Below are 14,944 nucleotides of genomic sequence, written 5' to 3'. Positions count from 1 at the left end.
ACCTCGTGAATCTGGCGGTCGACGCCCCTTGGCGTCTGCCTCTTCGAGACGATCTACTGTCTCAAGGACCGATTTACCATCCTGCTTTACAGTCGCTGGCTTTGACGGCCTGGCTGTTGAGACCGAGGTCCTGAAGGAGAAGGGTCTCTCTCCAGAGGTCGTTCATACTTTGATCAACGCGAGGAAGTCTTCCTCGGGGAAGGTTTATTACCGTACTTGGAAGGCCTATTTTGCCTGGTGTGAGTCCAGGGGGTTTTCACCCCGCACGTACTCGGTTTCCCGTGTGCTGTCTTTCCTTCAGACGGGTGTCGATCAGCGTTTGGCGCTGGCTACGATAAAGGGTCAGGTGTCTGCGCTGGCCGTTCTGTTTCAACGTCCCGTGGCTTCCAACTCCTTGGTTGGCACCTTTATTCAGGGTGTGCGGCATCTGGTTCCTCCTAGGAGGGATCCTTTGCCCCCTTGGGACTTGAATCTCGTTCTATCTGTGTTACAACGTGCTCCTTTTGAACAGATCAGGGAGATCTCGTTGTCTATGTTGTCTAAGAAGGTCGCCTTTTTGGTGGCGATCACTTCGGCTCGCAGAGTGTCGGAACTGGCGGCTTTGTCCTGCAAGTCTCCGTACCTGGTTGTTCATTTGGATAAGGTGGTCTTGCGACCTAATCCTTCTTTTCTGCCGAAACGAGTTTCGGAATTCCATCTTAACGAGGATATTGTTTTGCCTTCGTTGTGCACGAAGCCTAAACATCCAAAGGAGGTGAGATTGCACTCTCTGGATGTTGTTCGGGCGATAAGGGTTTACCTTAAATCGACTGAGTCTTTTCGTAAGACGGACTCCTTGTTTGTTCTTCCAGAGGGTCCTCGGAAGGGCATGGCGGCTTCGGCCTCTACCATCGCCAAATGGATCAGGCAGACCATTGAACAGGCCTATGCCTTGCAGGGGAAGGTTCCCCCTGTGCCTGTGAAGGCGCACTCTACTAGATCTCTGAGTACGTCTTGGGCCTGCCGTCATGGGGCTTCTGTAGCCCAGGTGTGTAAGGCGGCGACTTGGTCGACCGTGCACACTTTCACAAAATTCTACAAAGTAGATGTTCAGGCATCGGCGGATGCTTCCTTTGGCCGCAAGGTTCTTAGTGCGGCTGTTCCATAGGGTCCCTTGTTGGGGACTCCTGGCTGTTGGGATAGTTTTTTTTGTATCCCCTGGTTTTTTTTTGTCTTTTCCTGGGTTGTTGCTCCTGTTGAGCACTTATTTTTGCTGTTGCCCAGCTGGTTTCCTTCCTTTGGTAAGGTTCCTTTCCTTGATGTGGAGACTGCGTTGCCTTTCGGCGTGGATGCGTTTCCCACCCCTCATGTTTGCACTGCTTTGGGACGTCCCCATATGTGACGAATATGAAGAGGCGGCGACTGTCGGAGGACGTAAGAGAAAACGGAATTTTTGTAAAATCTTACCTGTAAAATTCCTTTCTCTGAGTCCTCCGACAGTCGCCGCCCCCGCCCCTCTTTTGGGGTTTGAATGTATACTCTACTGCTATTCCACTAAAACTGAGATATGGTTGCAGGAAGTAGGAGGGTATTGACTGAGGGGACCACCCCTTGAGGGTGGGATATGTTAAAGCTTTATTGTTAACATATTCTGTTGCCTAGCTACTCCTTCGGAGCAAAGTCTAATACCCCATATGTGACGAATATGAAGAGGCGGCGACTGTCGGAGGACTCAGAGAAAGGAATTTTACAGGTAAGATTTTACAAAAATTCCGTTTTTCTCTCTGCCTCCCCCACCCCCCCCCCCCCCCTCCGCGCTCTTCTCCAGTTCCCATGCTCTTCTTCGGTGCCTCCTTTCCTGAACCCCCGGTACCGTGCTCTTTCCTGCCCCCTCTTGTCCAGTCCTCTTGCTCTCTCCCAACTCCCCCCCTTCTCCAGCAGTCCTCGTGCTCTTCTCTGGTCCTTCTAGTACTGCCCCCTCCCCTGCAGCGCTGCCAGATTCCCCCCTCCCCTTTTACCGCCGGCTGCTGTGGGAGGATGTGTCAGAATGGATGTGAGGCCGGTTGGAGGTACTGCCAAATTCTCTGAAACGCCTTTGGAGATGGCTTATGGTAGAGAAATGAAAATTCAATTCACGGGCAACAGCTCTGGTGGACATTCCTGCAGTCAGAATGCCAATTGCACGCTCCCTCAAAACTTGAGACGTCTGTGGCATTGTGCTGTGTGATAAAACTGCACATTTTAGGCTACGTTCACATGTGGACGTAGTGGATCGCGGGCAGAATCACTGCGATTCTGCCCGCGATCCGGAAATCATTGCAAATCGCGGGACGCCTGTGCGATGCCCGTGATTTGCAATGGCACCCCAAACGCTGTGCGATGTTGCCGCATTTTCCGCCAGCTGAATCGCGGTAACATCGCGCAAACAGAATCGCGGGACGCATGATGCCCAAAAAAGGTACAAGAGTTCCTTTTGTGCTTCATGCATCCTGCGATTCTGTTTGCGCGGAAAACGCGGCAACATCGCACAGCGTTTGCGGTGCCATTGCAAATCATGGGCATCGCACAGGCGTCCCGCGATTTGCAATGATTTCCGGATCGCGGGCAGAATTGCGGTGATTCTGCCAGCGATCCGCTACGCCCACATGTGAACGTAGCCTTACAGTGGCCTTTTATTGTGGCCAGCCTAAGGCAAACCTGTGGAATAATCATGCTGTCTAATCAGCATCTTGATATGCCACACCTGTGAGGTGGATGGATTATCGCAAAGGAGAAGTGCTCACTAACACAGATTTAGACAGGTGTGTGAACAATATTTGAGAGAAATAGGCCTTTTGTGTACATAGAAAAAACCACCCCACACAGATTCACTGCGGCAAGGCGGCTCGGCTGCGCATAATCACATAGATCTACGTGATTATGTGCACGCGGTTTTAGACACAGTGAGAGGCAGACAGCGGGAGAAGTGGGCTCAGTTACCACCGGCCTCCTGCGATCTTCTGCAAAACTGACAGGAGTGCCGTCTGGTATGTAAACAATGTAAAACAGCTCTTCTGTCAGAGAGGCAGGGAAAGCTCATGTGATTCAGCTAAGCTGAATCACCGATCTCTCTGTGCCTCTGTCCAACCCATCCCCCAACACAGTTAGTAAGCACATTAGAGAACACATTTAACCCTTTGATCACCCCCAGTGTTAACCCCTTCCCTGCCAGTGTCATTTATACAGTAACGGTGTATATGATCATTGTATTGGTGTCACTGGTCCTCAAAAAGTGTCACTTCATGTCAGATTTTTCCGCCGCAATGTCGCAGTCCCGCTAAAAATCGCTGATCGCCGCCATTACTAATAAAAATCAAAAAAAAAAAAAAAAAAGTTCATAAATCTATCCCGTAGTTTGTAAACGCTATAACTTTTGTGCAAACCAATTATTATAGGCTTTGTGGGGGGGTTTACCAAAAATATGTAGCAGAATACAAATTGACCTAAACTGATAAAAAATAAAAAACTCTCGCTGTTTTTTTGTTTATAGCGCAAAAATGAAAAAACGCAGAGGTGATCAAATACCACCAAAAGAAAGCTCTATTTGTGGGGAAAAAAGACACGTGTTCCTCCTATTTAGGAGCCCAGGTCTCTGTGTTGAACCAATAAGCCCCCACCCCCCCCCCTCACAGTTAGAAAACACCCCCTAGGTTCACATTTAACCCTTTGATCGCCCTGGGTTAACCCCTTCCCTGCCAGTGTCATTAGTACAGTGACAGTGCATATTTTTAGCACTGTAGTAATGTCACTGGTCCCCCCAAAAGGGTCAAAAATGTCCGATCTATCTGCTGCAATGTCGCAGTCCCGCTAAAAATCACAGATGGCCGCCATTACTTCTTTGTGTCATAATCCCTTCCATCCTAAGGAAGGGGCACTTCATTATTTGGTTGAACTGTTTTACTTGTTCAAAGTAAGCTCTCTCCTCATTCCTCCTCCACCAAAGTCTGGACTGGTGTCTATATTTCAACCTTACCAACTATGTAACTTCAGCATGCTGGCTACCCAAACTAGGACCTCTTTCTTGTAAGCAACTATTTTTGGTGCTACATAGGGAGAAGATGGTACTTTGACCTTGGTAGACTTTTCTGCTGAAGTTTGCAGAACTTTCACTTGAATGAGGTCATCGTCTTGCCTTCTTTGTGTAATAATCTCTTCCATCCTAAGGAAGGGGCACTTCATTATTTGGTTGAACTGTTTTACTTTCTCTCTCTCCTCATTCCTCCTCCACCAAGGTCCTTGCCCTGGTTAGTGAGTTGCTTTGAGTGTGTATCCTTAACAATAGTATTTTCTACCATTTAGGGTGAAGATCTGATGGACATGAAAGTTGAGGGTGAAGTAGAAGAGATGTATGTGAGGGATGATCAGCAATATATGGAGGAGGTTGGAATGACGAGGACATTCACAGAGGAAGACACTCCTATAGAGATCAGCACAGGTGAGCCATCATATATTATTCTGTTATCTCTGCTCTGTTACTGCACATTGATTGGTCCAGAGTAGGGCGGGAGATGAGTGACGTCATAGGTTGATAATAGTCACCTTCTTGTACCGATGTCCGTCCTGCACATTAGATCTTCTTTTCTCTCAGATAAACCCCCTTCTCTGTACTGCAGACACAATTTATTTAGACATTATTTATGTATAGTGAAGGACTGAATGTACTTGGGCCCAGTTCAGAGTAGGCTGGGTGAATTTGATGAATTCGAAGCCCATTGGATAAATTAGTAATGGTAATTTTCTATGCTAATCGGCAAGGGATTGTCAAACAAATGGGGGGCTGGGCACTGTCCTGGGGACATTTAAAAAAAAAAGGGGCAGTGATTTTAATATATGAAACATAAGCCATTCAAAAATATGTTAAATAACATGATTGGGGGGGACCCTTAACCCTCCTGTGAATTGGTACATCTGTACGAGAGAGTGTCTTAACCACTTTGATGTCATATGACGTCCAGGGCTTTAAGTGGAGATATCTGAATGATGGGTGCAGCTGCAGGTATCAATCAGATATCATTTTTTTCAGCTGGTGATCCCTTCACCATAAGAATAATCAAAGCAGCTGTTCAGCCGCTAGACCATTATTACAGGCGGCGGGAGGGGACATCCCCTTCCGCCACCCTGCAGAGCTTCTACCGCCTCGTCTGTGCAATCGGCAAACCAGAGAAGGAATCCACCAGCAACGGAAGTACACCATAGAGACTGCTGAGGACCAGATGGTCCCCGGCATTCTCTATCGCTCTTGGAGGCCGAGGTGAGACGTGATGACATCACGCCCGGCCTGGCAGTTGTCAATACTGCTGTGATCTCGGCTGCATAGCCGAGATCGTCTTTTTTTTTTTCTGGATTTTAGGCTTTCCAGCCTGGAGGAGAGATGTGGGGTCTTATTGAGCCCAGATCTCTCCATAAAGAGGACCTGTCATTCACTATTCCTATTACAAGGGATGTTTACATTCATTGTTATAGGTATAAAAGTGATTTTAAAAAAAATTAAAGGGACAGTGTCAAAATAAAAAAAAAATAAAATGAACAATAAAAAAAAAAAGTAAAGTGCCCCACGTCCCCGGGTGCTTGCACGCAGAAGCGAACGCATGCGTACATCGCGGCCACATATGTAAACGGCTTTCAATCCATACATGTAAGGTATCGCCGCAAACAACAATTCTAGCCCAAGACCCCCGCTGTATCTCTAAACTGGTAACCTGTGCAAATTTTTGAAGCGTTGCCTATAGAGATTTTTAAGTACCGAAGTTTGGCGTCATTCCACGAGTGTGCGCAATTTTAAAGCATGACATGTTTGGTATCTATTTGCTCGGCGTGACAACGTCTTTTACAATATACAAAAAAAATTGGGCTAACTTTACTGTTTAGTTTTTTTAGATGCAGTGAATATATTTTTTCCCAAAAAAATGGCGTTTGAAAGACCGCTGCGCAAATACCGTGTGACAAAAAAGATTGCAACGACCGCCATTTTATCCTCCAGGGTCTTTTGCTAAAAAATATATATATATATATGTATGTATGTATGTGTGTGTGTGTGTGTGTGTGTGTGTGTGTGTGTGTATGTATGTATGTATGTATGTATGTATGTATGTATATGTATATATATATATATGTATATATATATATATATATATATATATATATATATATATATATATAAAATGTTTGGGGGTTCTAAGTCATTTTCTAGCGGGGGTTCTAAGTCATTTTCTAGCTAAAAATACAGATTTGAACTTGTAAACAACATGTGTCAGAAATGGGCTCGGTCCAGAAGTAGTTAAAGTAACGCAGTGTCGTATCACAAAAAATGGCCTGGTCATGAAGGGGGGTAAAACTTCCAGAGCTGAAGCGGTTATTGTGCCGGTAAATGACAGCTCCTGACCACTTCATTATTTTTGTATACAAAGGTTCAGGGATTCCCTTCATCTATACCAGACCCTTATGACCTTAGATTAGGATCTGGTATAGATGTTTATGGGGAACCCCATAACAAAAAGAGGTTTCATCCTAAAAATGCATATCAGGCCCCTTATCCAAGCATGCAGCCTGGTAGAAGAGGAAAAAAGGTGGAGGGGGTTAGATCATGGGTCCCCCTCCCCCTCCTGAACCATACCAGGCTACATGCCCTCAATTTAGGAGAGTAGCTTGCCTGGGTGACCCCTGGCACAGAACCTTATCCCCGTGTTGATGGGGACAAGGGTCTCTTCCCCTCAAACCTGGCCTCTGGCTGTGGGCTGTAGGCAAGGCTTATCAGAACCTGGAAGCCCCCTTTTAAAACATGGGGGCCCTCAGACCCCCCCCCCCCCATGTGAATGTCTAAGGAGTACCAAAATCCCTACTGTTCCGTTCCTAATTTCCGCTTTGTGCATTTAAACACCTCCTCAGGCCAAGTTTTTCCTGAGAATAAGGCCACTTATTGACTTGGCACCATCCACAGCAGCTTAACTCTTTAATTAAGACACAGAAGTTGAATCCAACACACTTTTAGGTCAGCTAATTGCAGTACAGAGAATGTTTTTCCAGTTCTTAGAAGTGTAAAAAGACAACACATTTCCTAAGCCCTGTCTCTGAGCAGAGATGCACTAATTGTGGGAAAATAAAAGAAACTGGGAGGGTCTAGCTGGGATTGAACTAACTAGCACTATCCAGGAGGAGAGGACAGAGAGCGATATCAAATCACATCTGTAACCAAATTGTAGTGGCCCTAGCCTACCGCTAGAGGTCACCATACTCATTCACATTCTCATCCCTATTTATGCAGAGGGGGCAGCATGTAGAGAAATCACTGTCCTTCTTTTCCCTCCTGTAGCTGCAGGAGGAAAATGGAGGAGATTGGTTCCTCTGTATGTTGCCCCCCCCCCACTCCTCCTATCCAGTTTACTAGTGTTCTGCTGTCTCTGGGCCCCTGTGTGCTCCCCTGGTCCCCCCTCCCCCCCCCACTGTGCTGCCCCCCCCCACTGTGCTCCCTCCCCTCTCCTGCTGGCTGCTGGAGAGGATGTGTCACAATAGAGAACCAGGAAGGGGTCGGTAAATATGCAATTTACCAGCTCCTTCCTTTTCTGAATGGACAGAGTCATAGTCAGTGACATTGCAATAAAATAAAATGATAAAAAACAATACAATTAAAATACTAAAAAATAAAAACTACTGACACCAGTGGGTGGACTTCCAGGATCGCAAAGGTCATACTTGCAACCGGTGGTGGGGAGGCCCCAAGATGGCAGGAAGGGGGCCCACTGCAGAACTTGTGAAAGGGTCCCATTGCTGGACCATAATAAAGGGCCTGCCACGAGAGTAAAGGGCCCCAGGATCAGTGGGAAGAGCCCCAGGCTTGAAGGGAAGGGCCCTGGCCAGGAGACCGGGGGCCCTTCATGGTTTCTTGCACCGGTGCCCTGAAGGTTCTAGTTACGCCTCTGGGGGAAGTCGCAGTTGGTTGGAAAATCCACAGAGATCGAAAAATTGTGTCTGATGAAAAATCAACCAGACAAAAATATGGACTTTAAGGGCACATCATAAGATAGACATGAAATACAACTCTAAATTTAAAACATTTTATAGAAAACATTTTTTTAAATAACATGCAAAACATTAGAGGTAATGAACCTCAATCCAGACAACGGGATTCAATACATCATAAAAGATTGTACCTAAAGGGCTACAATACTACATCAACATGTAAATACTTGATTGGGAGAATATGTCTGATTAAAGGTTGACGCGTTTTGCGGCAAGCTTCATCAGGACCACAGACAAATAGGAATATTCTTCTCCAACTGACATAGGACAAATTTGGCTTTGGGCGCTTAAGCGGGTTAGACTGCTGCATGGCTTATGGGCACCCCTTGTATTCTGGAGGACAAGTGACCAGCCATACTAGAGCTCTTCCTGCATTGAGTTAGGTATACTATATATTTTTCTCTCTGCATTCCCTGATATACATCTTCGGCTCAACCCTTTCCTTATCTATATTTATCCTCAAACAGCCATCTGCTATAAACATAGTCACAAGACTATACCTATTATTAGGAATCTGGTGTTGTGCCCTAAGCCTTTGACTGTTCCCTATGTCCGCCCAAAGCCAAATTTGTCCTATGTCAGTTGGAGAAGAATATTCCTATTTGTCTGTGGTCCTGATGAAGCTTGCAACGAAACGTGTCGACCTTTAATCAGACATATTCTTCCAATCAAGTATTTACGTGTTGATGTAGTATTGTAGCCCTTTAGGCACAATCTTTTATGATATATTGAACCCCGTTGTCTGGATTGAGGTTCATAACCTCTAATGTTTGACATGTTATTTTAAAAATTTTCAATAATTTTTTTTTAAATTTATAGTTGTGTTGTATCATCCGACACAATTTTTTGTTCTCTGTTCTCCTGGATTATGGTATGCTTTTTGTAGCTCACCTTGTTATCCACAGAGAACATTTGCTCACTCAAATCTACCTGATCTAGATGGAATCTTGATGTATGGGAATCTTGATGTACGTGAACTAACCATCTTGTATCTATTGATCATGTTTTTCCAGGACACGCCCTCGAGGAGCCCTCAAAGGCTCATCTCACTTTATCTCCAGGTTGTAAAATGGAAGATGAGGACATCACAAGAGATTGTGCAGGAGAAAAGACAATGAGCTCAGTTATGGATGGAGGACTTTACAGTGTGGATAGACCATCAAATCCTTCTGTCTCTGAGCAACCTCCAACTGTGAGGGATGGTGCTGGAATTCAGGAGGATGAGACATTTTCCTGTCCTGAATGTGGGGAATGTTGTAGCTCTGAATCAAGTCTTACTGTACATCAGACATCTCACACGGGTGGGAAGCTTCATTCCTGTTCTGAGTGCGGGAAATGTTTTACATGGAAATCAAGACTTGTTCTACATCAAAGATCTCACACAGGGGAAAAGCCTTATTTCTGCTCTGAGTGCGGGAAATTTTTTTCAGAGAAGTCCAATTTTTGCAGGCATCAGAGGATTTGCAGAGGGGAGAAGACGTATTCCTGCTCTGAGTGTGGGAAATGTTTTTCAGAGAAGTGCAGACTTTACAGACACCAGAGGAGTCACACAGGGGAAAACTCTCATACCTGCTCTGAGTGTGGGAAAGGTTTTTCTGAGAAATCCTTACTTTACAGACACCAGAGGATTCACACAGGAGAGAAGCCATTTTTCTGTTCTGAGTGCGGGAAATATTTTTCACAGAAATCCCATCTTTTCATACATCAGAGGTCTCACGAGGGGGAAAAACTGTATTCCTGTTCTGAATGCAGTAAAAGTTTTTCTGTGAAGTCCAATCTTCACAGACATCAGAGGATTCACACAGGGGAGAAGCCATATTTTAGTCCTGATAGCGGGAAATGTTATTCACAATTGTCCCATCTTTACAGACATCAGAAGTTTCACAAAGGGAAAAAGTTATATTCCTGTCCCGAGTGTGGGAAATGTTATACAGAGAAATCAAACCTTGTTAAACATCAGAGATCTCACACGGGGGAGAAGCCTTATTGTTGCTCCGAATGCGGGAAATGTTTTTCAGAGAAGTGGAGTCTTTACACACATCAGAGGATTCACACAGGGGAGAAGCCGTATTTCTGTCCTGAGTGTGGGAAATGTTTTTCACAGAAATCAGTCCTTGTTCGACATCAAAGATCCCACACGGGAGAGAGGCCTTATTCCTGCTCTGAGTGTGGGAAATGTTTTTCACAGGCCTCCTATCTTTACACACATCAGCGTTCCCACACGGGGGAGAAGCCGTATTCCTGTTCTGAGTGCAGGAAATGTTTTTCAAGAAAATCAAACCTGGTCAAACATCAAAAAGCTCACACATGTTAGAAGCCACATTCCACCCCTGAGTGAGGGAAATGTTGTCCATAGGTGTCCCATCTTCACACTCATCTGAGGTTCCACACTGGCAAAAGCCGTATTCCTGTCCTAAATGTGAAAATGCCATACATGGAAATCAGACTTTGTTATACATCAGAGATCTAACTGTAGCACCCTCCTAGATAGGTGCCAGGTAAAAGCCTAGTTTTTGGCTCTGCCTGCTCATCAGGACAGTCTGATTGTTAGTTATGCCTGTTGCATGTGTCCAGGTGTGATTCACTTGGTCTGAGGGAGTGTCCCCACTGTATCTAATAGGGGAGCCTGTTGGACAGTGGAGGAATCCCAGCCAGTGACACACAGGCTTTTTTGACAGTCCCAGTGGGAGGGCACAACCGCAGTGCATCCTGGGATTGGACATAAAAGCCAGGGGCACGTGTGGCAGGGCGTCTTTGGGTGGGTTAGGTCCCAGGAGGAGGGTGACGGCTGTCTCTCCTCCTGTCAGCAAGGAAGGTGGTCACAGGCAGTCAGCCTGGTGAGCCAGGGTGTGGTGCTGAGCCAGGAGGTCCAGGATACTGACAGTGTAGTTGAAGGCAGAGCTCACTGAGGAAAAACAGTGTCCGTGAGTACCCGGGAGCTTGCCAGGGGTCTTCCCAGAAAGGTGATCACTCCAGTGAGGTCAGTGGACAGAAGCTAGCACACACCGCATGTGAGAAAGGGGGTGCCAAGTTAGACCCTGAAGAGTAACCTAAAGAATAGTTCACTCTTCAATACTTCACTTCAGTGACAGGGTGAGGCAGTGGCCTTGCCGCACTCAATACAGATAGAAGTCCTCAAGATTTGTGCATAGTTGTCAAGTTGGAGTATCCCACTCATCCCATCTCCCATCCAAGTTCCAAATAAAATACAAAAAAAAAACAACAAATCCCCTGGACTGTTCATTGACTGGGCCAAGTACAAAGTGATAAGATTTTACAAATTGTTGCTATGGGTAACCCAGGGGAATCCAATCTCAGCAGCTCCCTAGGGGGCAGTGCTACATTACACAGACAAGTAACTATATTTCTGTTTTGAGTGTGGAAAATGTTTTACCGCCGGGGTGTTTTTCACTGGATTATGCGTCTTGCATTGAGTATGATCCTGCCTACTACTTGCTTCAACATATGGTATCTGAATCTTGTTTGCCATTTAGCTGCCTCTCGTCCTGTGCAGTGCCTGTGTTCCTATGCTTCCTTGCCTGGCACAATGTCGGCCATAAAAAGTCCTCTTTGGCACCTATTTTATCTGCCCCTTGTACCTCTACTTGGGGGCACTTTTCCGCAACACAGTCTCCCTTATCGGCACACTGACTGCTACAGTGTACAGTCCCTATGGTCAAATGGGCTCAATGGCATATCCAACCCTTCCAACAGAGATTTATACAACGGTGGTACAGCAGATCTTTTAAACCATAGATGTTCATTACCCACCCATGAAGACCAGCATGCGGAGGTGGAATTGCCATTCTTTTTGCACCACTAAGGGCTCATTTACACTTGCTTCGACTTTCACACATTAAAGCACCTACCGCTTCAACAGGCTTTTTTCATATGAGTGTATTTAAAAGTAAATCAGGTCTGACAGGGAAAACTCTGCAGGTGAGGAAAATGGGGATTTTAATGTGCCCAAAACAGCAAAAGAAAAACAAATAAAAAAAAAACTATATATATGTAAATTTTATTGAAAACAAGATAGTAAAATTGACAAATAGAAGTACAGTATATAACAGGTGTATCACGTAGCAAGGCACATCCTAAAGTACGATGGATCGACGCATTTTGCCCACAGTTTGGGCTTCTTCAGGATCCGAATGTGTGGCAGACTTGTCGAATATATATACACCTTACAATAAATAAAGTCTCATAAATAATCAATCCATAAATGTACATGTAGCAAATAAATATAGTCTCATAAATAATCAATCCATAAATGTACACGTAGCTTTATCTATACCAGGGGCCGTCAAACTATGGCCCTCTAGTTGTTCAGGAACTACAATTGCCATCATGCCTAGTCATGTCTGTGAATGTCAGAGTTTTACAATGCCTCATGGGATGTGTAGTTCCGAAACAGCTGAAGGGCCGTACTATACAATATAAAAATATACAGATCACATATACAAATACATTAGCATAAAGGGGAGCAAACCAGGAGCAGAGGGACCAATGATAAGAAAAATACAAAGAATAAATAAATAAATATATATGAAATTAAAATAAGAAAATATAAATATGCTTTTTTTAATGTGTTTTTTGCTTCTGTGATGCTTCGGAAATGCTTTTTTGAAGCTTTAATGAAGCTTTGCAAATGTCCTCTTTGTGTTAATATTCTATTTGTTTTAAAGAGACACTGGGCAGATCCCCCAGCTCATTAGTACCCTTGGTTAGAAGTACCCCCCCCCCAGCTTGCTGAGGCACCAGTCAGTAGTACCCCCAGCTTCGCTGATCCTCCACTCAGTAGTACCCCCAGCTCTGCTGATCCCCCCCACTCAGTAGTAACCCCCAGCTCTGCTGATCCCCCTCACTCAGTAGTACCCCCCCGGCGCTGCTGATCCTCTGGTTGGCTGATCCTCCTCTCTAGTCCCTGCTCACCTCCTGCTATATTGCTCCCACGCTGCTCACCATGTGTGACATCTAGTTTCTCCTGCTCTGGTCCTGCATCTTTTCTGATCCTCTGCTGCTCAGTCCCCTCTCTTCGTTCCCCACTCGCCTTCCGCTATAGCGTTCCCATGTTTTATACCACATGTGCTGTCTGTTAGTTCTTCTGTTCCATTCTGGACCCTGCTCACCAGACGTAGCGTCTGACCCAGTCACTTACAGAATATATACACATGACCTGGAAGTGACTGCTGGTAACATCTTTCTGGTTCGCTTGCTGGTTGCCCAGTGCATCCAGGGATATCTCATACGTGCAATACCCCTAAAACAAATCGAAGCGAACACAAAATAACTGCCCCGCAAAAGAAACAGTAGGCTTCGATGGAGGCTTTGGAGACGCTTTGAAGCATCAAGAAAGCAACATGAGGTGTCATTTTTGAAGCAAAGCAAACACAACATGTGAACAGGACTGTAAGGTAAGCTTTTTATTGAGTGACAGACGCATTGATTGGCATTCAAAGTGCTTGTAACCACTTCTATACTCACTCCGCTCCTACATGTAAAAATCATAATTTATTTGCTAGAAAATTATTCAAAACCCCCAAACATTATGGATTTTTTTTTTTTTTTAGCAGGGACCCTAGAGAATCAAATTGTGGTCAATGTCACACGGTATTTGTGATGTTTTTTTTTTTTTTTTTTTAAACAAGATTTTTTTGGAAAAAAAAGTTTTATGAATTAAAATAACAAAACACTAAAGTTAGCCCAATTTTTTTGTATAATGTGAAGGATGATGTTACACTGAGTAAATAGAAACCTAACATGTCATGCTTTAAAATTGTGCACACTCGTGGAATGACACCAAACTTTGGTACTTAACAATCTCCATAGGCTACATTTTACAAATTTTTACAGATTACCAGTTTAAAGTTACAGGTCTTGGACTATAATTGTTGCTCTCGCTCTACCGTTCGCGGTGATAACTCATATTTATGGATTGAACGCCGTTTAGATATGTGGCCGTGACATAAGCTTGCGTTCGCTTCTGTGTGCGAGCACCCGGGGTCATGGGCACTTTAAAAAACATTTTTTTTTTATTGTCTATTTTATTTTTATACTTTCCCTTAATCCTTTTTTTTTATCACTTTTGATCCTTTTACAAGGAATGTAAACATCCCTTGTAATAGGAATAGTGAAAGACAGGTCCTCTTTATGGGGAGATCTGGGGTCAATAAGACTCAGATTTATCCTACAGGCTAGAAAGCCTAAAATAAAAAATAAAAATATCTCGGCTATAGAGCCGAGATTTTGGCAGTATTGAAAACTGCCAGGCTGGGCGTGACGTCATCACGTCGTGCCTGGGCTTCCAAGAGTCATAGAGACTGCCGGGGACCATCTGGTGTACTTCCACTGCCAACGGATTCCTTCTCAGGCTCGCCGGAGGGCGGTGGGAGGGGGGGGGAATGTCCCCTCCCACCGCCTGTAAGAACGATCAAGTGGCTTAACAGCCGCTATGATTGTTCTTATGGTGAAGGGAGTCACCGGCGGAAAAAAAATATATATTTGAATAATGCCTGCAGCTGCACCCATCATTTAGATATCCCCACTCAAAGCCCAGAACGTCCTGCATATCAGTACTGCTCACCATTGCCACCTATCAGTGCCCATAAAGGCTGCCTATCAGTGCCCATAAAGGCCGCCCATCAGTGCCACCTATCAGTGCCCATCATTGCCGCCTATCAGTGCCCTTAAAGGCTGCTAATCAGTGCCATCTATCAGTGCTGCATATCAGAGCTGCCTTTTAGTGCCCATTGGTGCTGCATATCAGTATTGCCCACCATTGCCACCTATCAATGACCATAAAGGCTGCCCATCAGTGCCCATAAATGTTGTGCATCAGTGCTACCAATTAGTGCCCATCATTGCCGCCTATCAGTGCCCTTAAAGGCTGCTAATCAGTGCCACCTATCAG

At 45.0% G+C, this 14,944-nt stretch overlaps 2 protein-coding genes and 1 pseudogene across 3 annotated transcripts in view; 2 read left to right on the top strand and 1 right to left on the bottom strand.

The window, feature by feature from the left end:
- Nucleotides 1-14,944, bottom strand: part of LOC309550683 (uncharacterized protein) — a 3,164,715-nt gene that overhangs the window by 684,254 nt on the left and 2,465,517 nt on the right. The window lies entirely within an intron of this gene.
- LOC309550793 overlaps nucleotides 1-14,944 on the top strand; it is a 1,525,103-nt pseudogene that overhangs the window by 756,195 nt on the left and 753,964 nt on the right. The gene's annotated exons all lie outside the window — the stretch shown is intronic.
- LOC309550048 (uncharacterized protein) overlaps nucleotides 9,149-14,944 on the top strand; it is a gene marked incomplete at both ends in the record, with an annotated part of 53,364 nt that continues 47,568 nt past the window's right edge. Inside the window, 2 exons of the mRNA XM_082250515.1 lie at nucleotides 9,149-9,394; nucleotides 9,719-10,043. Of these exons, the coding sequence (XP_082106641.1) occupies nucleotides 9,149-9,394; nucleotides 9,719-10,043 (571 nt within the window). The remainder of the gene's footprint in view (nucleotides 9,395-9,718; nucleotides 10,044-14,944) is intronic.

Source organism: Pelophylax lessonae (assembly GCF_965119305.1).
Source record: "Pelophylax lessonae genome assembly, chromosome: 3".
Classification (NCBI taxonomy): domain Eukaryota; kingdom Metazoa; phylum Chordata; class Amphibia; order Anura; family Ranidae; genus Pelophylax; species Pelophylax lessonae.
The sequence above is the reverse complement of the archived record's forward strand: the minus strand, read 5'-3'. Positions and strand labels throughout refer to the sequence as shown.